A 25,599-nucleotide genomic window follows, 5' to 3' on the forward strand; every position below is an offset into this window, starting at 1 on the left:
ACAGGAGCATGAACATCCAAAACCTGTGTGTGTGAAACCATTGAAAGGATTAATCAGAGCCTTGACTGAGCCTGTAGTCACAGGTACCAGGAGCTTTGCACAGTTCCCTCCCAGGGTTGCTCACGTGCCTGTTCTCACACACAAACATTCCCAGGATCATGCTGGTAATTGCCATGGGAAGCAGCCTGCAAACACTCACTGCCAGTTTGCTTCCATCGCATGCTGTTGTTCTCTGTTTGCCTCCTTGCCTTGCATCCAGCTCCTGGTTGGGAGGAAAACATTGGCAAAAGCAGCCCAAACTGCAAGCTCTTCTCTGTAGCCAGTTACATAGTGGTTTTATTGTATCATGGCTCGTTTCTGTCAATTTTGTGATTTATCTGCATCTTTGCTTCTTTGTGTTAATATTGTTATATTATTGAGCCTGTTGGAGATTTTTCATCTCTCACCAACAGCCAGATCACATCCAGCAGCAGTGATAATATTTTTTAACTGTGATGGTGAGAGTGTAAGGGACCCAAATTACTTTTCAAATCACACCCAACTGTTTTAGCAATGGATAATTTCTCTGGTTTTTATTGTACCTTTTAGTAACACTGTTGCTTTGGAGCAACTCTGGGGCAGAGTGGTGACATCCCTTTAAGGGTTATTTTTATTTCCACATATGCATACTCCTTTGGGGCAGAAATGCTGAGTGGAATAAGTGAAGAGTTTTAAAGGATATACCCAGGGTGAGATGAAAAGAAACTGGCGCGGCTTTCACTAAACTGTGTCCCATCTCTGTCACCACAGTGACACATGTAGTGAGGATGTAGGGCTCAGTTATCACCCAAGTGAATTTCTTTATATTTTTCTGAGCCATAAAGACCCATGAGATGCACAGGGGACAGGCTCAACATGACATCTTTCAGTTTGTTCCTTTATTAAATGGTCATTTCCGCCTCACATTTGACCCATTTTGGGCTGGGTTGCTTCTCAGTAATCAACTGTCTCAATTGTTACGGCATTTAATTTGCCTGGCATTCACTGTGAAGCAGTGTGTCCTTTTTTCCTGATCATCCCACTTATCTTCAGGAAATACAAAATATTCAGAGAGTTTGCATAGGAAATACCAATGCTAAAAGACAAAAATTAATTTCTGGTTGATAAACAAGTGAGGACAAGGAGGTGATGAATCTTGGGGCCATCCACATATCAGATTCAGTGTGATTCTCTTAGAGAATCACAGAATGGTTGGGTCAGAAGGGGCCTTAAAGATCATCCAGCTTCACCTCCTGCCATGGTGAAGCTATACCAGGTTGCTCCAAACCCTGTCCAACCTGTCCTTAGACATTTCCAGGGTCTTTTAATGAGAAATCTGCATTCATTTACCAAAATAGCATCTCCTGACATAGACAGGGCACCCACAGTGATGAAAAACATCAGTTTTCATTCAGGGTTAGCAGACCATGGGCAGACAGTTAAAGTATATGATGTGATGTCTAGAGGAGAAAGGTAAAACATCTTCCATGATACTTAAGGAAATCCAAAAATGGCATTAAAAAGCTTTTGTACTTATACATGATAATTATCCGCAGACATGTCAGTGGAGGACTGTTTCCATAATTAAAACTGCCCTGATAGGAGCAGGGAATGAGACAGCGCATGATGCCATAAAAATAAGTTAATTCTATATATGCATACTTTCTTATCTACAATGTATATAAGTGAAAGCAAACTTAACAAAGATAATGGTACATATGGAAATAGAAAAGATGAAAGAAGGAGGTGGAAAGAAGGAGGAGGTGTTGCAGCCTTATGTGTAGCAAGATTCCAGCCCTTCCTGGGCACACTGACCTGTTCCCTGGTAGGTGTTACAACAGCAGGATCTAAGCTGGAAGCATCAGGGTTTACAGACTCAGGTGGCTTCAGAGGACAAGAGAAATTAAGGTGTTTTCCTTTCCAAAATACAGAAGATGATCAGGGTTTTTTAAGTTCTTTTATGGAAAGTATTTTGGTCCATAACAAAGATGTTTTGATTCTGAGCACTGTTATTGTGTCTTGTAGGAATTTAGTTAAAGCTGATCTGTGTATTTCCGTTCAGTTGTTTCCTGGGGCTTCCACAGTGCAATATGACACCTTCATGTGGTGCAGAAAGGTATTGGTTCCATCTCCAGTGTCCATGGCAATAGTGATCAGGGAAGAGGTGGATCTGTGGATAAATCTGGTTGGCAGAAAGAATGAGGATACGTGGGAACTTTACGGATAAGTCATTGTGATTGGTCAGATTTATCAAAACATTTCAGACTCTACACTCATCACTTTGCTTCAGAAAATAACCATATTTTTTTGGTTGAAAGACAGTGGTTCTTTTTATGTTTACTAGAATTTTCTATAGGAACAAAAAGCACTTCTCACCACCTGCTCCCCATGGGTTTCATCATTTAGAAAGGTAGGAAAATTATGTTTGAAAAGGTGATCCCAGACACTGGTAGTAACGTGGGAGAGGGTGTGAGTGTGCCTGCAGATGTGGACCCCTGAGCTGAGAAGGTGGGCTAGACCTCAGACTCATCAGGACTGCAATCTGAGGCAGGAAAACACCTGAATGGAAAAACACCCTGAGAAAAAAGGTGATGGTAAGGAGGTGGGTATAAGATAAGTTTGTGGTGAGAGGGGTGTGTGGGGCTGGGCACAGCTCGTACAGGCCTCCCTCCTGCAGAAGGAGGAAGGTTTAAGATTAGATTCAGCTGTGTTTAGGTCTGGGGTATGTTACTGAAGGGCTTTGGTGGTCAAGTTATGGCTGATGAAGCAGTAGGGGATCAGTGCAATGTACAGCAGCAACCTGGTCATGGCAAATGATCTTCAAGATCTTTTCCAACCCAAACCATTCTATCATTCTGTGAAGTATGAGACATTTGGAAAATCCGAAAGAGTTCAGCAGACAGCTTAAACCCTGAAGAATAGCTCTAAGTCAAGCACAGATTGATCAAGCAAAGATCCTCCTTTGTCATCACACTGGGATATTTTATTGCAGAGCAACCTCCCACCCAAGCCAGGAAGTGCAATTCCTGCCTCAAATATCATTGCACCACATGTTTCTGGAGAAGCAAATAAACCTAGTCCATCCCAACATGCAGAAGGACTGTCACACCACTGTAAATGCACCCATGTGCTGAGAGTGTGGATTTAGAGTAGCTCATCTCAGGGATGCAGAGATTGAGCATGAAAGAGGATTCTCAAAGCAGACTGGTTGTAGGGCTTTGGCTGAGTTGTTTTGTGAAATTACTCTAGGTTTTTTGTGAGTAAGAAACCCTTCTGACAAATGTACTCCTAACTCTGGACTGACAACAAGGTTTTCCTTGGGTTTAGTAGGGGAATATTTTCTCTCTGTTCTCATTGATGCAGTAGCTCACCACTTTGTACACAGTTATTTCCTTGGGATCAAACACACAACTGCTGCATTTGCCTCATTTGGGTTGAATAACTGTTGAAGAGGCCAGATTTAACCCCTGATCTATGTAAACTGCCCAGATATGTGGCCTTAATTTTATTTTTAAACCTAAAACCCTCCCTGAAAAAGTAAAAGAGAGAGAATTGCTAGAGGGTGGCAACAGAATTGTCATGGAATCATTGAATCACAGAACGGTTTGGAATGGGTTGGAAGGCTTCATAAAGATTGCTCCAACCCCCCTGCCATGGTCAAGGACACATTCCATTAGACCAGATCACACAGATCCTGACCTGGAACACTTCCAGGGATGGGGAAGGAGATCACACACAGTCACATAAAGCTGGAGTGACTTTCCTGAACCATGTAGGTGTGTCAGAGCTTTGCCTTGGTACAAGTGAAGCCCTGATTCAGCTTGGTCTTTTATTGACCCTATGACTTTATAAATAGCAGGTAACAATCCCCAGGGACAGCCAGGGACACCAAAGCCAGCAGCAGGATGACTGTCTCAGTCCCACAGGGAACAAGGTTTGGGATCACCTGGTGCCATAAATGCCCAGGAACCTGACTCCGGATTGTGGTGGGAGCAGAAGCTTAACTTGTATTTTGTTTCAAATCTAAACTTATATATGATTAATTTTTCACTTGGATCCGAGTGTTTTCTTTGGGGGAGGTTTTTAATGTGGTCGTTTCACTTTGCTGTGTAGTTTTTGTGTGCGGGTGAGGCTGTTCCTCTTTCTCACCTAAATCAGCAGCAAAAGTCAGGGACAGCTGAGGTGGGAGGAGAGCCTGAGTGAGAGGAGAGGCATTTTGGGGCTGATAAGTCAAGAACAGAAAGAAGAGGAAGAGCATCTGAGACTTATGGAGATCTGCTCCGACTTGTGGATGGGATTTGAACAAGGTCGTGCCCTGCTTTTCCGCAGAAAACAGAGACAAGTGCAGTTGTGGGAGTCATTGTTGCTGGTCCTGAAGGACTGTGCATGTGCTGAGGGCTGAATTTACCCAGGTTTTCCCCTCCCACCCTTACAGTAACATTTGCTATTTATGTTTTGATTTATAACATGGGTGAAATAGTAAAATATTGTTCATCCTCCAGCTTTCGTTTTCAGCTCCCCTATCCCTCCTCCCCCTTGTGCCAGGGGAGGGTATCAGGACAACTACAGACAGACATTGTTATTAAAACAATTAAAACATTGTTTAAGTAAATAAAAACTCCTGAAAACAGCTCGTTTTCTCCCCATCAAAGCAAGGTGATTCTCTGTAATGTATTTTGTAGTGAAATTGGAAAGGATGGTGCTTTTCCAAATATCTGCATTAGAAAATTCAATTATACAGCTTCTATCAGTTTTCCCAATTCCTAGTCATTAGCATTGTCATTCTGCCTTATTTATAGACCAGACCAAACCCCATGGAAGGTAAATAAAAGTTTCAGTGCATTTTGATTCAGTCTGTTATACTTAGGGAGAGCTGTAAACCATCCTGTCCTCAGCTTGCTTGTCTCTGTCTGCAATACCTGTGTCAGTTCATGGGGGTTTTTTTCAATGCAGAAAAAAACACCCATAGGCTGATCTCTGAATTAACTCAGCTTCTGGCAGGTGAGACCACCTATGTGGGAGCCACCCCCTCTTGTTCCAAAGCTGGGGTGCCAGACACACAGCAGCACCTGAGCCAGGCTTCCCTCAGCCGTGGGGGAAGGAGGCATTTCAGGTCACCAGGCATTTGACCCATTTCAGACAGTGACATGGAGATAATGGAAATTGAAAACCCAGCAGATCTCATTCTTTCTGCTGTTTGTGAAAGGGCTTGGGGTGAATAGTCCACATGCAAATGTGTATGGAGGAGGTATGTTGGTTCTGGGATATTTTTTTTCTTATATTTACAGATATACATATATATATACAATGAACAGGATGGGACTGCTTGAGCAGCCGACTCAAAGGTTTATTCCATCACAATCAGTCTCATTTTACAGAATCAAGCAAGGGAGATGGAACAGCTTCAGCTGCTAACAACAGCAGCCAAAGTTTTCTTTGTTACAGTCTTTTAACAACTTTCTAGCCAATGGCATAATATAATATTAAAAGCTGACAAATGTTTGCTCAGGCCAATTATTAAAGCTACATGTACATCTTGCTTTGAACAATGCTTGCTTGCAATAGCTTAAAACGATGGATAAAGCTTCATTATTAAGCTTACATATTTCTGCTATCTTGTTTAACATTTTCCTAAGGTCTGTCTCTACACAGCTCATAGCCCTATAGTTTCTTGTCCTTGCATCTTCAGCATTCTTGCTTTTCTCCATCCTGAGATTTGACTTCACACAGCTTTCTGAGAGTTTTATACCTTTTCTATTTCCCACAGAGGTAGGAGAGTGAATTTCTAAAACTGTGTGTCAGGAATTAGTTTATTCGGGTGAAGAGGAGAGGCAAGGGGCCTTCAGTATGTCCTGGTTTAGGATTTTGGGAGTGTACCTGGACATCTGGGTGTATGGCTGAGCTTTTGTCTGGCCAGTGGTCTGTGAGGAAAACAGCACTTTCCCTGTGCTCTGCCCTGCGTAGCTGAGCTGGAACAGTGATGCTGAGCTGAAGCAGATATTGTCTGCATGTTCATGATTTAGCTTTTCTGACAGCATGAAGATGAACTCATGAAGATTTGCTTAAGCAGGCATATGGTACTATTAAAAAAAAGAAAACAACCCAAAATCCCAGAAACTAAATTAGAAACTAAAACAACAACAAAACATCCCAAAAACCTGATGCTCACCACTTTGGTCTAAAATTAATTTTCTCTGTGTTTTATATTTAATTCTTCATCCTACTGTGTGTCCTATATCCCTCCCAGGCAGGGAGATAACTAAGGGCAGAAGCACAGAAAGAAACTGGCGGATAAATGATAAAGTTGATGTGAGTTAAATGGTGAGTGGGGTGGGAAGATATGGAGAGGTGGAAAGTCTCCCAGGAACTCATCTAGAGCTCTGACACTGAGAATAGGGCACCAGACTATAAATGGTAAGAAGACTTATAGCATAACTGGAGCCAGAGCTTCTTTATTTAAGTGCAGTTTTAAATTGAATATGACTGAAGAAGAGGAAATGATCTATCTGAGTTTATTTAAGGATGTGGCTGGAGTCCAGGGGCATTGGGAGTGGGAAAGACATAGAAGGTGGAATTGGGATGGTGTTGGCAAGAGATGGCACAGATGTGGCACCTAAAATTGATGGAAACAACAACAACAAATTGGGGGTGATTGTGGTGAAGCCATGGCAGCACAAATTGATGGAGCAGAGAATGAAGGCAGAAACTGTAGGTCTGCCAGCATCTGCTATGCAGAAGAAATATTTCTTATTCTAATATATATTTATGTAATTATATTCAGCAGAATTAACATGAAGCTGCAAAGGTGTGGAAAGGGCTGAATTACCTAAGATATCCCTGGTGCTGTTTGTTGTAAAATGTGAGCTGGGCCAGGTGTCACAGGAGCAGAGATTACTGCAGACTTCCTGGGAGGATTTCAGGCAAGGAGGAGGCAGCTGAAGGCTGTGGACCACAGCTGGGCTCGTGGTGTTGGGGTGCCTAAAATGAATTATCTGTATGGTCAGACATCTTTTAGCAGTTCCTATCTGCTGAGCCTGATAAAGAAAGCATCCAGTGTTGCAGAGGAGTGAAGAGAAAACAGTGATTTTCTTTAAATAATGGTGCAACTTCTGGAGAAACATGGGACAATCTAGATTAAAATTAGTTTCCTAAAATACGTAGAATTATAGAATAGTTTGGATTGGAAGGGACCTTAAAGATCATCTCATTCCAAGCCCCTGCCATGGGCAGGGACACGTTCCACTATCCCAGGGTGCTCCAAGCCCCATCCAGCCTGGCCTACATCTTGAGAGCCTGTTTTGTCACACAGAAATCAGGTGTGCATTTCCAGTTATTTCTCATTTCAGTTATGATCTGAGTCTCCTATGACAAACTTGCCCACTTTTTTTGAGGACTGAGTGGTAACACCAAGCACAGAAGAAGCTTCACTGCTGACAGATGGCCAGACAGATACATCAAGGATGAGGTAGACACAGTCTGCTGAGTGGCAGAGGGGTGAGTGAAATGCTCTTTTCCAGCCCAACATTTCTGCAATCCAGGGTCCAAATACCCTGAGCATATTTCTGGATTGAACAAACCTCCTTAAATACCTCCACTGCTGAATTAGGTTCATCACAGCATGAAACTGTGACTGCACAAGGAAGGATGTTCATAAGGTTGTACCCCTCTTTGGGTTTTTTCTTTCTTTTTAAGAGAAAGAAAATAAAAAGTAGGTGCAGATGCTGGCACTGGTAGGAAGTCCACGCATAAAAAAAGTCCTGGTACAAGATGGTGAAGTATTTAAGGAACACTCCACATCTGACATTTAAAAAAGCACCAAAAACACCCAGAAGGCCAGAGCAAGAAATCTGTGAACCAGTGCCAAAATTATGCAGAAATACAGAAATTGCTGTGCTAATGAACAGGAGGCAAAAGAAAAGGACGTATTGTAGCTACATCTCAGTTCAAAATATTTTTATTTTCCTCATTGCATTTCAAAGCTCTTGAAAGAATTTTGTGTTCAGTGTTTGTTAAACAGTGTTCTGCCTCTTCTAGTTTGGTCTGTGTTTGTTAGCAGACAATTAAAACCTGAAAATATAGTATTAAAAATTATAGGTAAGTACAATAGGGATAATTACTTTGAAAACATTTCTTTTGAGCTTGTGTGGTCCAGGTGTTACAGAAATGAAGTGAGACAGGAAAACAAATTACCCAGAAGTTTTCCAGGAAAATAAGGAAGCAAAATTGACAAGTTGCTCTTGATACATTGAACCCCAAAAATGCACAAAAAAAAGAGAAAAAAAATTACAAAGGAGAATAAACTGAATAGCTGGGCATTTTTCCAACAGTACAAGTGAGAAAGATTGCTTTGTTTCAGGACTACAGATGACAAAAATTCATTAAATGTGAGGAAAAAAAGGAATCTGGCCTAGCTTCAGGGACAGGACCTGGAGGGGTTTCATCCAAATAAAGATATGGTGGATCTGCTCTGCTTCTCTTTTCAGTTTGCACAAATTACAAGTGCTTCAGCATTAAAAGCCCTGCCAAGGTAGATAAATTCACATTGTCTGCTGGAAAACAAAAGGCATGTCTGAGAAAGATTCTTTTGGTGTAAGAATTTGTCTCCTTGATGAGCAAATTCAGATATGCTTCAGGGGTGTCCCTGTGATGGGATGGTTTTGGCGTGGGGTCCTCACCCAGATGTTTTTTACTGTCTCTCCAAGCTGTCATCACTGTTAGACACAAATGCATCTTGTGGATGAAACCCTAAAATCTGTGTTCTTTTCATTGGACAGCTGAACATCAGTGCTAGGACTGACTTCGGCCATCTTTGTGTAATCATGGGGCAGAAACAGCAGTTCCAGGATGGGTTTGGCTTTATTTGAAATACCCTCTTTAGGATGGGAAGATGCACCCCTACAAATGTTTATATCTCTGTAGTGGGTGCTCTGGGGCAGCCCATCTGTGCAGTACAGTTGTCTCTGTATATTCGTGTGAATCCACCCTTAATTCTTCACAGGCTATGATTTCCCAGCCTCTTTATCCCATCCAAAAGGCAGCTGCTGCACACCACTCCCACACATCATCATCATCACCATCATCATCACCATCATCACCATCATCACTCGTGCTTAGGACAGGCCCCACATCCCTGCTGGGTCAGTCAGAACAGGGGATGGGTGCAGCTGAAAACTGCAGAGAAAAGAGAGGTTGCTTTGAGAGAAATCTGCTCTAAAGAGACATCAGCCTGTGCTGGAGGAGATTGGGAAGCTGCAGCATGACAGGGCATGAAAAGCTGAACATAATCCCTGGGCACAGCTTGTGTTTGGGTCAGGTTGAAGGAATTGTTTTGTGGAGACCCAAGGGGATAGCAGAGCACAAATTCCCTGTTTTTAAGGCCCAGCTATACATGTGTCTAGAAAGGCTGAGGATTCCATCCTAGAGTCCATGGATGAATGTAGTGACCACTGGCATTCTCAGCAGCTCTTTACTGCAATTCCCCCAGTGGGACGGACACCAACCCTTCCACAGCTGTAAATCTGTTCACCTGTGCTAACTCCACTGTGCCTTAATCATGTTTAAGATCTGAAAATAGACCTGAGGCTCTGGTTTTGCCTTGTGCACCACAAATGCAGCAAAAAGAAAACCCCAGAGCTCAGCAGAGTCCAGACAGAGTTTGTAGGGTATATATAGCAGATAGGTCCTGTTACCCATACACCCCACTCGCCCCAAACAGAGCCTCACAAGACATCCCAGAGGGTTTTAAAGAAAAATGCCCATCCCTGTGCCTGACACTGGTCCTAGAAATGCCTGCAAGCGTCATTTCCAAAGGGGAAAGAAATGCTTTGCCCATTTCTTCTACATCTGCAAGTGATGGGAAAGGGTTTGTGTGGGGAGCATCACCTCTGTTTTGAAATCAAGTGGTTCCAGGAAGTTTTTAGAGGTTCTTCGGTTGCATGGAGTCTGGTATTGTACCAATCCCATCAGCGACTGCTGGTCCTGACTCGTCTCACTCTCTCCCTGCTCTGCCTTTGTGAGATGTTGTGGAAGGGGTGGCTGACTACGGAGAGGGGGAAATATTAAAGAGCTCCAAATTCCCCTCCTTTTTCACCTCTGATCCACATCCTTGTCAAAGGAAAGTGTGAGAAATGTTGGATGGCACCCACAGGGGTTCTGAATTTGCTCCTTCGTGAGCATGCTGGTTTGATCTCCTTTGAAATAACAGCTTATATGGACGCCCAAAATGAGTCCCTCAGGGGAGTTATTCAGATTCCCCTTCACTCTTGTTTGGTCTGTGAGATATGAGGAGTCAGAGGATGGAGAAAGGGACTTCAGCCATCACTGCTGGTGTTAAGTGTTGCTCTTGAAATCTGCAGGAAGGCCTTGAAGTGTACAATGCTCACATGCAGGTCTCCACCAGCCTTACAAACAGATCTCTGCAGGGTCAGGACCTGCCTTTTTTGCTGGGACATGCCTTGGAAAGGGGGTGAAAGAAAGTTTATACCCTCCAGCTATAACTCCTGGATCCTTTCCCTCTTAATGATGCTGATCTGGAGATTATGAACTCATTTTGCAAGCAGATTTGCCTAAAAAAAAAATAAAAAGAGAAAGCAGGAAATGTTCCCTCTGACCTCAAGGAAATGACAGTGATGACATTAGGAAAGCAACATCTCAAATCCAGAAATATTTCCTTTTTCAGTTGGCCCTTGTTCAGTAAATTTCCATCTTTACTCTGTCATACATGCATCTGTTTTCAGTCAGTGAAAGGCAAAAGCACAAAACCCATCACAGGCAGCTGTACTCCATCCAGATCTTCTGCTGACTGGGAGCAGGAGCTCATTTCTTATTCTCTACTTAACCGCATTTGGTTAAGGATGTTAAGGAGTTTTTTACTTCCTAATATCATCTGGGAATGGCTTCCATATGTTGCATTATTCTCCAGAATGGGCAGAGCTCCCCAGTGCCAGCAAGGTGGGGTGCAGCATTGCTGAACCCCAATTACAGCGTATTTAATGTTTCACTGTAGGAGAGGTTGCAGGTGGCCTCTTACAGAAAGCTGCATTTCATCCTTGGTTTTTCAGATAGCTCACAGTATCCTTTCCACTGGGAAATTAAGCAGACACTCTCCATATCCAGTGCAGCTGTTTCTGGTGTTAAATTAAACTGCTGCTATTACAGCGAGCCATGCTGGAGCTGAGTTGCATTGTTGCTTAATTGGTTATGGCCATGGATGCCAGCCAAGTAGCAGTCCTGTAGTGGAAAACACTGGAAATCTGACCTGGAAAACAGATGTTTGGGCCAAAGCCAAGGTGGTTTCAGGAAAGACAGTGGAGAGAAGCAGGAAACCAGTTATCTGTCTGATTTATTGGGCAAGGTAAAGAAATCCACCCCAGAGCAGAGTGCTCACATGAGGCTGGTACAGCAGTAAACTCTGGTTTTAGCAAGCTTGAGCCAGCCCTTGCAAGGCTTAGAAGGGCAGCTGTTGGTTTATCAGTGCTGACTCTTACTGTGCCAAATCCATGTGCTTTGCAGCTGGTGGAAAATTCTCACCTGTTTGCTGGAGGCTGCACAGCGTCTCCTGCCATAAACTGGTTTGTGTGAAGTCTTTTAGATTTGATACACTGAGGGATCCATTGAAATTTTAATGGTTGGAATAATATGATCAAAACCAGATCTTGCAGTGAAGGTTCTTCACGTGAGCAGATCATCCGCAGGTATTCCCATTGGCTCTCAGAAGGGGGGAATCTCACATTGGTGGTTCCAGCTCAGGATCTGAGGGTGCCAATTTCTCTCCGTGCCTCTCTCAGGAGCCCAGGTGACTGCCTGAAATGGGGATGCAGATGCTGCAGACATCTGGGTCTTGGTGAGATCCATCCCACTCTGTCTTCACAGAGCCACAGGCTGCTTGAGCTTTGAAGTGACCTCTTCTTCTTCCCCTCTCCTATCCAAGCAGGGACGCCAGGAACTGCCCTGGATCGTGCACAGATGGCTTTTGAGTATTTCAATAGTGAAAATTCCACATCTCTGGGATACCTGATCAGGAAGTGCTTGATTGCACAGAGCCAAAATGAAGTGTTGCACTGGAGGGGAGGGAGGGAACATCCAGTATTTAACATGAAGGAAAAGTTTTAAATGTCACTGCTCAGGGAGCTGATCCACAGACCTGAACAGGTGTCTTGTAGCATACCCAAGCAGTGATTTTTGGAACAGTGATAGGTATGTTTAGCAGGACAAGATGCTTTCTTTCACAGTTCTGCTTATGTTGTGAATACATTGATTTAATTGACGTGTGATGAATTTCAAACATTTAATCCTAATTTTATTTCTTTAGTACCTGAGTCAACAGTGTCACCACATTTTATTACTGCCAACAAGTTGACTAATAATTCTGACTGGCACTCTGAGCTTTTAAAGGTGAATTTGGAAAGTCCTGGTAAGGGAGTGCTTAACCTCTTGCACTTCCTCCAACTCCTACCTGTAGAACAACAGGTTCCTAAAGCCATAGGTGTAGGAATTAGGGATTTGGAAGAGGATCATATTTTTCTCTTGCCCAGCAGTGACCAGAATTGGTGGAGTATGGTAGAAGCAGAGAGGATATTTCTGTTCACACAGAGAGGTTCAAAGAAGATGTTTTGGTTGTTGGTTTTAGTTTTTGGCCATCTTTTTCACACTGATGCTACAGAAAACGCAGCTCCTTGAATTTCTCTTCTGCTGGTCGAGGCCCTTTGATTTGTTTTCCCTTTTGTCTTTAGACTTCATAGACTTCTTGTTCTTTGAAACAAAGGAAATGTCTAAGTAATAACAAATGTCTGCATCCCACAGAGAGGGAATATATATATATATTTATATATATCTACTGAAGAGATTATTTCCTTCTTAATTTGATCAGGTTTCTCTGCTTAGGACAGTTGAGGCAGAACTTTTAGCCTTTTCTTGCCACGGAGCACTCACAAACCACTCACTGTACTTCTCTGCAGTGCCACAGGTCTATCTGTACTTGAGGATTTGTCTAAATGCAAGTGGCTCTCCAAAGCAGCTTCATCAGGCACTTGGCTAATGTAAAACATCCTTCAGAGATGCTGCCCTCTTCCAGAGAACAGGATTGTCCTGATTGCCAATATCCAGCCCCACCTGGTTCTTTGCCTTTCCCGCCGGCTTCTGGGATTTTGCAGAAGCCCTGATGTTTTCCTGGCCATGCTATTTGCACAGATCCATAACATTTGCATTCCTAGAGATACATAACAGATATGACTCACAGGATGTTTTTCTCTTTCTGTGCCCCATCCTCTCTTCCCCAGAAACCTGATGGTTTTCTTCTAAGTGCAGTATCCAAGTGAATTGGTAACTTTTTGCTGTTTTCCTGAAAACTCAGCCTGGCTGTTGGCTAACACGCCCAGGAGCTCAAATGGGAACAAGAGTCTTCAGATGCTGTTTATTGTATAAATTGGCCTGATGTAGAGCAGTAAATTTAGGGAAACCTTCTGGGAAGGCAAATTCTTTGTCAGAAAACATGGACAGTTGGCTTCGTGAGCCATCTGTGTCGGAAAATATTGGAATATGAGTGCTCTGTGCTTGTGAATACTCAGCCAGAAGATTTGGTGTTCCAGTCCCAGCAATAACTGCAGCTGTTTGTCCTTGTTTATAAAACAGGAGGAAGGAGAAAATCTTATCAGACCCAGGATACAAGTGGAACAACAACCTGCTGCAACCTGGCCACGCACTGACAAAAGTTGTTCTGGGTTTTGTAGCAGCCCCAGACTTTTGTGCAAGGGGCTGATGGAACTCATCACTCCAGCCTGCGGGGGAAGAGAGAAGACACTCAAGCAAAGGGCTGCATCTTGGTTCCTCAAGTTTTCCTCTCTCCTTGATGGTCTTGCCTCCTGTGTCCTTGAACAGAGAGGCAGGTTTTGAAGTCAGCCTGGCCTGAGGAGCAGTTATTCTTTCAGGTGAGAAAAACCTTTCCATGTTGTCCACAACAGTGATGAAATGAGGAGCCCCTCTCAGAGATGGAACTTAACTGTCAGGAAAATACCATTTACAAGTAAGAAAATGCTATTCCCAGCAAAGAACCTGGAACTTCTTCCATGTGAGGCTAGAGAAGCTTCCCTTCAGAGAGATCACTTTTATGTGCAAAATGCAAAAGAGTCTTGGCTGCATCCCACACCACGAGTCATTCCTCCTTTTGCTGTTGTGCATGAACAAGGTATCATTGTCAATATATTTGACACATAACAGCTGGTGGTAGCACTGATGTCTTTTAACTCTGGTGGTCCAAGACAGACATCTGCAGCTGAGTTCAAAGTGCCTCTTGCTCCCCATTGACTGGAAGAGAAGCCAAGACTGACAAGCTCAGATGATGAGACAAAAGTTGGGTGGTAAATCCGTTTTGGTCCCAGATGGTACAAGGATGGGCACTAGCTACAGCAGTTAATAATTTCTGGTTTCATTAAATCTTCTTTCTGAAGGCTTTGAAAGACCTTGCAGAGAAAGTTTTGTGGTGTTTCAACCCAAAGGTTTTGTAGTGTTTCCTGGCATCTTGATTTTATTTGTTTCAGTTTTCAGCTGCTTAAAATAAATCCCAATGTGCTGTTTTTTTCTGGTGGGGTATTTTGTTTCACTGTCTATACAGTGTGGTTCATATGAGCTGAACTTTCTCTTTATAGCTTCACTTGTGAATATGGTTCAGCACCCAGGAAAGCCTGATCTCCTTTCCATGCCGTATATAAATAGTGCACTGTTATTTCGCAGTTCCATGTTCAGCTTGCAGGCTTCCAACAGTGTTCCCAAACCCCTTTCTTTTCCCATAGCATTCAGGTTATTGATGTGATTCAACGTAAATTACAGCAGAAGTTTATCCCAAGCCAGGAAAGATCTGATTTCTGACTCCTGTGCATTATCGTCCTCCTTCCCGACGGTCAGCGTGAAGTCATCAGGGCTCAGAGCTGCTCTTGTGGGTTTTTCCAGCCCTGGGATGAGTTCAGTTCCGTGGTTAAGCCGACAGCTGAGTTTCAGTACCTTGGGCACGTCCAGCAGTGCTGTGTCAGTCCGTGGAAGGAAGTCAGAGAGGCTCCAGCTGGATGGATAACTAGTGGCTGGTGTCCCGCTGTCCGACGGAGATAAGGGGCTGGTTAAAACCAGGGGAATTTTTAGACTCTCTCCCAAGTGTCGCCTGTCTTTTGTTTGGCACAGGACTTGTCATGTCTCCCTTCCTGCGTATTGGTTTGTCCAACTATGACAGTGGCCCTTACCTGCCATCCCAGGGAGAGGTGATTAACCCCTACTGCGCCGTGATGGTTAAAGAAGCTGTGGAGTCAGGTAAGTGGGGAGGGGTTAAGTGTGGGTGGGGGATTTATAAGTCATGTCTGCGCTTTTCTGTGTCATTTCCTGTGTGTAGGTAACATGCTGGTAAATCATAGAATGAACCATAAAATAGCTTGGAAGAGACCTCAAAGATCATTCATTTCCAACCCCACTTTATAAAGATTTGTGAAGCCCTTTGTGTGTCCCAGTGCAGTGCAAGTTTGGGTTTGGTGTGGTCTGCAAAGCAATCTGATTTTAAGACGCTGCCAAACAAATCTGTGCCTTCAATTTGAGGATATTATCAGCTGCATTACAAGACCCAGCATGTGACAGAGCAGATGAGCTGAGCTGTATTTGGTTTCACCCTTCCACGAGCAGCTGTTGGTTTGTCAGTGGGACTCCAGATAGGTGAAATCTCAGTGCGCTAAAATATTCTGGCAGAGACATCTTTGTTAATCGCTTTTTTGGGGGAAACTGACAGACTCAGCCACTTCCATAATTTAAATTTTTAAAAAGGCACTCAAACAGCCCAGTCTCTGCAGAGAGAGTTAATTTCTCTGTGTAATTGCTGTGCTGTGTAAAATGTTCGAAAATGAAACCTCCTGAGAAGCTGTTTGCTGTGTCTGGATCTATGGATTGTTGCACATTTATCCTGATTGAACAACACTGATGAGTCCTCCTTCGGAAAACATTTATTATGTGTCTTATGCATGAAAATAATTCCAGTGAAAGGATGAAAAGTTCTCCAGCTGTGCTTTTGAAGAATCATGAAGAGCAAGACCTTCATGTTAGGGAATTACCCATATTGGCTGATATTTAGCTTAAATCTTTGATAAATTTCTAATATGACTGCTGTGATTCTTTGAAAAATAAAATCCACTCAGAAATCCCTATTTATTGAGAATCCCCATGACTGTAATCTCTAGAGGATGTTAAAGTAGTTTTAAAAAATTAGAATTTTAAAATAGTTTGGTATTTCACTGGGGTTCATTTTTTGTTTAAGTCAGAATTTATCACATTGAACTTTGTCTTGCCTTAAATGATACTTTAAATAATAATGGAAGATGTGGTGAATAGTAAATTCAAAAGGAAAGAAAATACTGCATGACAGGATATCCCCAAGATCTCACTTTTATCAGAAAATACATTCTATTTTAGCTCTGCAGAGCTTGGCTGTTTTTCTCTAATGAGGCTTTTGAAAGCTATAACTCAAATTGAAATCTGTGTCAGTTCAAAAGTGAATAAAATCAATTTGGTCAGAGCAGACCTATATTTATTTGTCTGACACAGAGCTGAAAGTGTTTTCTGGTATCCAACAAACACAAAAGTATTTTCTAAGGGATATAATTTTTGTGCTCCTCAGATTCAATAATCATAATTATTATAATAATTATAGTAATTATAATTATTACTGTAATAATTATAATTATTTTAATTTTTATTATAATAAATCCTCTGCCATCAAGAAATAAAAAATTGTGTTGGAGGGAACTTTTCTGCATTAGTGAGGGCTGAGAGTAGATGTAATTTCATCTGGTGATGGCTCAGAGCATGATGGGACAGCCAGAGGGATTCATCAGTGAACCTCCTGGGACTGATTCACCTCCTACTCCCCTCCTAGGGTGGGCTGAAGCACCCGTGGGATTGTTAACCTGCTGCTGCTGCAGGGTGTTTAAATGTGTGCATGGCCAGCTTTACCTTAAGGGGACTGAGAAAAGTGAGACCACCCAGAAATCCATCCGCCCTGTAATTCCCCGATGCTGATGTGTGAGCAATTCCAGCCTGAGGAACACATCCCTGATAAGTGTGGTGAATCACAGCCTGGAAAAGCCCCGTGCTCTCCCCTGACCAGACAGACCACTCAGAGGTCTATGTCTGATGTGCAGGGAGATGAGCCTGACTCTAAATGCCAGGAATGCTCTCAGCGTGGCCATCCCAAGGTGCTGTCTTGTTCTAACAGGCTTCAAGAGGACAAAAGGTCTCCAGACAAACATTAACTAAATGCATTTGTGTTAGAATCATGGAATCATTAAGATTGGGAAAGATCTCCAAGAACGTCAAGTCCAGCTGTTAATCCAACTCTGCCATAAATGTCTTATCCTTGCTTCATGATTGTTTTTCTTTTGGTCGAAATTTGCCCTCAAGCTTCCTGATTTGATGAAGCACTTGCTACTCAGTTGTAATGGGATTTTTAAAAAAAAATCTGTATTTCCCTGATATACAAATTTTGGCCAAATTATGACCAAGGAGTAGGAGTGGACCAGCTGCACAGCTGGTGAGAGATGCAAATCATCCTGACCACCAGATTTGTGCTCTGATGCTTGGCCATGAAGTTTTTCAGGGTGGAAATGATTGCTGAGCAGGGCAGGACATGCCGAAGTGTTCAAGGCCAGGCTGGACAAGGCAACCTGGGATAGTGGAAGTTGTCCCTGCCCATGGCAGGGGAATGGAACTGGAGGGTTTTTAAAGTTCCTTCCAACTTAAACCATTCTGTGTTTCTATGTTTAGCACTGGCAAAGTGTGAGGTTTTTGGTTTTGTTTTTGTTTGGTTGTTGGGTTTTTGCAAACAGAACAGTGTTAGATGACAAATGTGTTTGGTTTCCAAAAACAGGGAATTTGACTTTGGGTTCATCTCAAAGGCTGTCCCTGGTCAACCAGCCATAATGAAAAGGTCATTGGCACAGAGGTCCCCAGGGATCTGGGAGTGATGAACATCCTCTGTGGACATAGGGATGTCACAGCAGGACCACAGTGAAGAATTTCAGAAATTCTGGGTAGATCTTGGGCAGCCTTTTACATTTTTCCACTTGCTTATTTTGTAAAAGAGACCCCATCACATTATAATGCAATCTGGAAAAAAAAAAACCAAACAAACCAAAAAATACCCGAAAAACAAACCACGCCTATACAGTTGGAGGTGTTACAGCAATTTATAATTGACAAAATATTTCAGAAATTATACGTGCCTCTGAGATATAAAAAGAGTCTGCCCTTTAAAAATGGCTTCTGCCTTCACAAGCCACGTGGCCGGGTGCCATTTCGCCACCTGCCTTGGTGACATTTGCTTCATGAAGGATCCTGATCCATGTTTGAACCCAGCAAAGTCTCCAGGAAAAGCTCTCCCAGCTACAGTGGAAGATTCTCCCCGGGAAAGACAGTTGCTTTTTCATTTTTCAGGAACCTGGGGTTAGATAAATCCCTGGCAGAATTCCACAGCCGTCAGCGGGGACACATCAGGGGTGACTGTCTGATCCCATATATTGGGCAGTTCATTCACATTCCAGGGTTTGTTTATTTAAGCCCAGTGTCCTGGAGTGCAACACAAATGAAAGCACTTGTTTTGCAACTGCCGTGTTTCACATTTGTGGCTTTTTCACTGATGCAGCAAAGAAATAAAGGTCCTTTACTGAGATTTCTGTTTTCCAGGATGCTGGAAAGTTTATGACTAATTTTTGTCTCTGATTTTTTGTGAATTAGTCCTCTCATTTAGGGAAAGAATTTCTTCAGCATCTTCCAGGCTATCAGCTGCATGTCCTTTTCTGTCTGGGATTATTGGAAATAAGAGCAGGGTCTTTAAACAGGAGTCACAGGTCTGCTGCTTTTTTCTCTTATTCCTTCAGCTTCAGCATTTGATGCGTTGAACATGTGCAGAGGGTAACTGTGATATAGAATTTACCTTCAGTAAGTATCCATTATAATATCCAAGACTTTTACAGGGCTGTATGAAGTAAAACTGGCTCTGTGAGGTAAATAAATTTGGCTGAGACTCTTTTCAGAGAGACCCAGTTAGAGAGAACCCTCTGCAAACCTCAGAGATACCAATTTTTTTACCCATCACCATATTAAGATGCTGTGAAGGAAGAGGAATTAAAGCATTAGTGAGAGTTTGCCTCATTGAAAACTCTACATCCTTGTAGGATGATTACAGGTCTGCAAGACCATTCACGGTTTAACATCCCTTAGTTAGCTACTGGGCTGGACATTAATCCCAAAGTGCACCCAGCTTTTGGGGGACTTGAAGCAAAGCTGTCTCATTTTGCTATGCCTTGGGACAGATGATGAACAAGGCAGTTGTCTGCGATGGGATTCACCTGATTAGAAGTGGGTATTTATGGTGCTGGAGTCAGCGTTAGAGATCTCCTCAACAGAACTGATGGAGTTAAGAGTGGAAATTACCTTTTTTAGGGTAGGTGTCTGTATTTGGTCTCATGAACTGTCCTCACTGCATGGATTTGTATTCTCCCTCTCAACAGAGAATGGGCAAGTGTATGTGCAGAAGAAGCCTACCATGTACCCACCCTGGAACAGCACTTTTGATGCCCATATCAACAATGGCCGGGTCATGCACATTGTGGTCAAGGACAAAAGTGCAGAAATGGTCTCAGAGACCACAGTGGAGCTCAAGGTGCTGGCAGAGAGGTGCAAAAAGAGCAATGGGAAGACAGAGATATGGGTGAGCATCACTCTCTTGTCCTGCAGAATGTGTTGGGGAGCTGCTGCAGGGTAAGGGGACGTCCTTGTGTCCATGCCAGGCTGTGGATGTCACCAGCAGCACAGTGGGAACTGGCTGGAATAATGTTTTGAGACTACTTGGGTGTGACTTGAGGGAGAGACTTATCAGAAGAGAAGAGTTTGGCACTTTTATTTTAATTGAAACCTGCCCTGTGCTAGTGAGGATCCTGCTTCAGGTGAGCTGTACACGTGTATTAATCCTTGTCGAGGAAACCCGCTGGGAACAAATGCTAGTATGACTGGCTGAACATGAGTTATTTTATGCTCTCTGGGGAAACAGCTTTAAAAATTTTATCTAATATCAAGTAGCTGATTCACAGCTGCCTGAGTTCAGAGTTATGTCAGAGCAACTCCTTAAAAATCACTGAAGTTACTGTGGCATAAATTTGAACAGTCTTCACAAGAATGCTAAATGTAAGGTTGTGTTCCCTGGTAGTCCAAGCAAGAAAGATCTTGGCAAAAATCTTTACAATGTAGTATCCAGGGCATACATAGTCCAGTGGATTCAGATTTCCAAAGGCTCTTACGGATGATAAGTCAAGTGGATGGGAATTACCAAGTCCTGTGGGAAGGCCCCAAAAAATGTCTGAATAAGCTTGTAGCATCCCTCAGGCTGACTGTAAAGAAGAACTGAGTGCCTAAAAGATTTCAGCCTCACCTGTCAGAAGCTGGCTGGGTTTTTTAACTGCTCCCACTTTCCCCTTGCAGGATCCATTTGGAACAAGTTTTCTCTATAGATAGTACTGATCCAAATTTGGTGTCAAAAAAGCTGCCTACATCTTCTGTGGTTTAATCACATTTATCTCTCCTATCACGCTGCTCTTAGGGTTTGATATGAAGTGATCAACCCTCCTCTCTCTGTAGTCGCTCTTACCCTGCCTTGTTGCCTTGGGTATGAGCAACCTGAAAATTAGCGTTCATTGCTATTCATCAGTTCCCACTGGGAAAAAGAGATCGCTTGAAAGTCATCTGAAATTATTTTTCCTTCTTTGAATGATTGGTTAATGGACTTCTTTCTTTTTTCTTTTTTTTTCACTTATCTCAACCAGCTAGAACTGAAGCCTCAAGGGCGAATGCTGATGAATGCAAGATACTTCCTGGAAATAAGTGGCAAGTGATTCTGTTTGTTAATTTATAGTTGTGATTTCTGGGCTGTGGGGCAGACATGGTGTCTTCACTAAAAGCAGTGTCTATGTTACTACTGATCCATAACAACAAACATAACTATTTGAAATGAAAACTCCAGAAAAGAAATTTTTATTGTGTAGTGACTATTCTTCCATGATTTGCAAGGCAGATTTTTTTGGTTGGTCTACCACTAAATGGCAGATATTCCCATTATGCTAAACAAGACAGAACAGATATATAAGGAGCCAGGTCCCTTTGAAATCATTCTGTTTTATGTGCTGCGAGGAATACATGGAGGGGCTGGACCATATCTGGAGCAGGGAATGGAGCTGCGGAAGGGTCTGGAGCCCCAGGAGCAGCTGAGGGAGCTGGAAAAGGGGCTCAGCCTGGAGAAGAGGAGGCTCAGCAGGGACCCTGTGGCTCTGCAAAACTCCCTGACAGGAGGGGACAGCCGGGGGGTCAGGATCTGCTTCCAGGGAACAGGGACAGGATGAGAGGGAACCGACTCAGGCTGGGCCAAGGGAGCCTCGGGGTAGATATTAGGGAAAATTTCTCATCGAAAGAGCTGCATTCTGCTTTGTTCAAGAAAATGGGTTTAATTAAAACATTTGGTCTTATTCTCCCATCTTTGTTACCAAAATTCTCATATTCTCAGGTATAGGGTGAAGCTGTGAGGTGCAGATATCTGGAAGGCTCTTCCTTTTATAGAAACAGAGAAGCACTGAAAGCAGCCATGGCCATGGCCACGCTGATATTTTCTTAACCATCCCTACCTTTAATACAGATTGGACTGCTGTTTGTGTGTTATAGAGTGTTAGGGAGGCCAAAGCATGGAAAATGCAAGTTGTGCTTCTATTAGAAATATCAAGCATCAGGTCACACAGGGGGCCAGTTCCCACAGGTTACCTGTGTGACTCACCGTGCATTGCCGGAGTGGAACAAATCAGAGATTGATCTCCTGTGTGAACATCAGATTTGTAGGCACAAGTGCCTGTAGAAGTGCATGTGAAGTCAGAATTGGTTTGTTTGCTGTCCCAAAAAGTTTAAATAACTGTGAATAACAGCAAAGGTACAGCAAACAGCAAAACAAGTGTTGGCATGGAAAAATGACAAAGAATACCCTAGGGACATAAATATCTGCTTACTGACACATGTATATGCACACAGAAAGGATCCTTTTAAAAATACATATATATATATATACACATATATACACACGCATATACATGTGTGTTTGTGTCCGTATATCAGTAATTATTAATTTTTATGTAATTTAATCCTTTTTAGGGTGCACTTCTTCAATGCCATACAGAGTTAAGAGTTTTATGTATAAATTACCTATCCCTGAGAAATTTTTGTTCTACGCTTCAAAAGCAGCACTATGAATAGCCAAGGGAGCTCAGACTCTCAAGTCTGAAGTCATTTTAGTGTAGGAATGGTGGATAAAAAACATCCAAATGAGACTTTTGTGGGTTTCATAAACTGTTATTTCTTTGAGTTCATTACCATAACTGAATCATCAGCTTCAGTCACATAGTATTTGGGCAACTGCATTTTCTCAAAGTGCCTGATCAGGACAGGATACACATAAGTATCTTTCTTCTCCTCCCAGATGCAAAGGACCTGGCGGACTGTGAGACTGAAGGCTTCTTTTCCTTGCACCAGCGCAGGGGAGCCATCAAACAGGCCAAAATCCACAACGTCAAGTGTCATGAGTTCACAGCTACTTTCTTTCCACAGCCCACCTTCTGCTCTGTGTGCCACGAGTTTGTATGGTAAATGGAAAAGGATCTGTGCTTCTTCTCCGTTTAACCCAGGAACTGGTTCTGGTGTCATTTGGGAACATGGTTTAGTGTTGGACGTGGCAGATCTGGGTTAATGATTTGACTCGGTGATTTTAAAGGTCTTTTCCAACCTAAACAATTCTGTGATTCCCTGATGAATATCTGTGCTCCTCCTATAAGACCCTTGGCATCTTACATATGGAGCTATTACATCACTCTAAGGATGTGGTTTGCAGTTGTAATTCCAACTGTGAAATTCCACTCACTTTTTAATTTGTTGTTTACAAATATTCTTGGGTTTGGCAAAATGCACTGGCATTTCTCGTTGGTCCAGTTTGCTGTTTGGATATCATGAAATTCAGGATGTGAATGTGTGCTGAAAAGGCTGTGAGAACCACACAGAATCACTCCACCATTAGATTAAATGAAGATAATGAAATTAAATAATCCCTACAAAGAGTGATAAAAAGCAAAGCAATTTTATTCTCTTTCTTTGGTAATTATTGATCTCCTTTCTTCTGCTGAGGCTTTCAGACAAGTCAGAATTAACCACTGCTCTGTTCATTTCAGGGGTCTGAACAAACAAGGATATCAATGCAGACGTAAGAAACTTTTTGTTTTGTTTTCTTATTGTCGTTATTTACTTAATCTTGTCTTGAGGAATTTCTTCATTAACACCATAACACACTTGCTATTGCAGAATGTAATGCTGCCATTCATAAGAAGTGCATTGATAAAGTAATAGCCAAGTGTACAGGATCAGCAATCAATAGCAGAGAAACAATGGTAGGTGGTATTACTATTATTAATATTATTGTTACTGTTGTTGTTTTGTTTTATATATTTTTAAAATTTTATTTTATTTATTATTGTGATTCTTTTTAAAAAAACTTGGGTGTCGTTCAGATCTCTCCTACATCACTGCAAAGCAACTTCTGATGAAGCAAAAGGTCCTGCTGAGCTAAGGACTCTGTGATTTGATCTGTGCCCTTTGCTTTTTATGTTCCTGGTGATTTCATTATCTCCTACTTAAGATTTACTCAAATGCAGCTGCAGAATAAGCAGTTGCTGAATCAGAACTGACATTTTTCTAATGCATAAAGTATAACTCACAGGGAAGTCATGAACACGAGCTGGAGATTTACTGGAGAAAAATCTTCACTATCCAGTGTTAGGCTGGACATCAGGCTGAATTTTCAGATTTGTGCTCAAGCATGCCATTTTGTGTTATCTGAAACAGTCAGTGGGAGATCTTATATCTCTGCTATTGCTTGCTTTGTTTTTCTCATGTTAGTTTATTCTAAACTTTTCTTTTTGGTAGGCAAAAACAGATCTTAAACTCCTGATAGTACTGTTCCCTTTACCTTGTGTCCTACAGCTTCAGTTTACGCTCAGTCCCATCCTGGCTCCTGCTCTGCTTCTGCAATTTTTATTTATAGATGAGGTTGTTCTTACTTCTCTTCTGACATCTTCAGGGTAGCTGTAACCAACTTTGTCCTCACCTTTCATGCTAAAAGAATTACAACAGGCTCTTCCAAGGAGTGATTCATTGTCGGAAGAAACACGGGAGACGAGTCTCAAGCTATCATGATCAACAAGTCTCGTTTATTATGCGCTAGATGATTACTTTTATACATGCAATAATTAGCTCATGCATATTGCAAACTTATAGCTCTTCATTGGTTATACTGTTCATGACGCATATGATCTTCGCAGTTGCCAGTTCCTCTATTTTATTTACTTTTCTGCATTCCTTCTGCTTTCAACACCCTTGTTGTTGTATGATATCTGTGCTCAAGGATACTGTGTCCTTGCAGGCAGTCACATAGGCCATGGCTACACTTTGACTAGCCTGATTGTATCGTGGCCTTTGCAACGCAACTATTCTTCTGTTATGTTCTCCACAATTCATGACAACAAATGTAGACATCCACTGCAGGATGAGGTGAATAATTTTGAAAAGTAGCAGTGTTTTCCCACTGAGCATTAGGGGAGCTTGGGTATGTAAATGAGGCACAAGCAATCCTTTGGTCAAAGCCAGGGATGAAATGACCCAATTCCTTCTGAATTGCAGTTTTGTATAAAAATTTGGGTTTGCGTGGCTGATAGACAGTTTCTGCTTGGCAGTCATACCCAAGGATAAGAGGGCAGTAGACAAGCCAACTTCCATGGTACACAGTTTGGTGAGGTGGAAATGAGGAGTGGGTTTTGAGCCTGGCATTTGTCTTGCAGTTCCACAAGGAGAGGTTCAAGATTGACATGCCCCACCGCTTCAAAGTCTACAACTACAAGAGCCCCACCTTCTGTGAGCACTGTGGCACCCTCCTCTGGGGCCTGGCACGGCAGGGGCTGAAGTGTGACGGTGAGTCCCTGGCAAAGGTGGCACCAGCTGAGCATGGGAGGGGTCGTTGTCTTTAGAGGGTGGCAGTCTGAAAATCCAGATCTCATTTATCGCCCTTCTCTGCAAAACCAGTATGAGGTGGCACCCAGGAGGGTGAAGGAGTGGTCTACAGGATTGTCCTCCAAAGAGGATCATTCTTCAAGAATGAGGACAGCTGTCCATATACTGAGAGATATTTGATCCAGAAGGATGATGAGTTGCTTCCCAAAGAGACAAAGAGCATCACAGTGATGCTGTCGATCTTCCCAAATCACCCCCAGTATGAACTTGCAAGCTTTATTTCTGCTGTCAGACCCAAGACATTTCACTGTCTTCATAACCCTCAACTGATGGGAGGATCCTCTTCAGTGATTGCAGTTTATCTCTGAGATAATGCCTTGTGATTTTAGTAGCCTGTATCTCCAAGGGCTGATGGATGTGGAAATTAATTCTGGCCAGGTAGTCTCTGGCCAGAAGAAAATACAAAAGTAGTCTTCA

General features: G+C 42.6%; 1 protein-coding gene across 3 annotated transcripts in view; it reads left to right on the forward strand.

Annotated features, from left to right (window-relative positions):
• Window positions 1–25,599, forward strand: part of PRKCQ (protein kinase C theta) — a 54,082-nt gene that overhangs the window by 2,693 nt on the left and 25,790 nt on the right. Inside the window, exons 2-10 of one of the 3 annotated variants that reach the window (XM_062491722.1) lie at window positions 7,410–7,512; window positions 13,648–13,943; window positions 15,187–15,312; window positions 19,551–19,750; window positions 20,859–20,919; window positions 22,550–22,712; window positions 23,292–23,323; window positions 23,422–23,507; window positions 24,954–25,083. In XM_062491722.1, coding sequence (XP_062347706.1) covers window positions 15,195–15,312; window positions 19,551–19,750; window positions 20,859–20,919; window positions 22,550–22,712; window positions 23,292–23,323; window positions 23,422–23,507; window positions 24,954–25,083 — 790 coding nt within the window. In that variant the 5' untranslated portion in view covers window positions 7,410–7,512; window positions 13,648–13,943; window positions 15,187–15,194. Of the gene's footprint in view, window positions 1–7,409; window positions 7,513–13,647; window positions 13,944–15,186; window positions 15,313–19,550; window positions 19,751–20,858; window positions 20,920–22,549; window positions 22,713–23,291; window positions 23,324–23,421; window positions 23,508–24,953; window positions 25,084–25,599 lie in introns of those variants that run through there. The other 2 variants (XM_062491723.1, XM_062491724.1) reach the window with 2 other exon arrangements.

Source organism: Cinclus cinclus, chromosome 4 (genome assembly GCF_963662255.1).
Source record: "Cinclus cinclus chromosome 4, bCinCin1.1, whole genome shotgun sequence".
Lineage (NCBI taxonomy): Eukaryota > Metazoa > Chordata > Aves > Passeriformes > Cinclidae > Cinclus > Cinclus cinclus.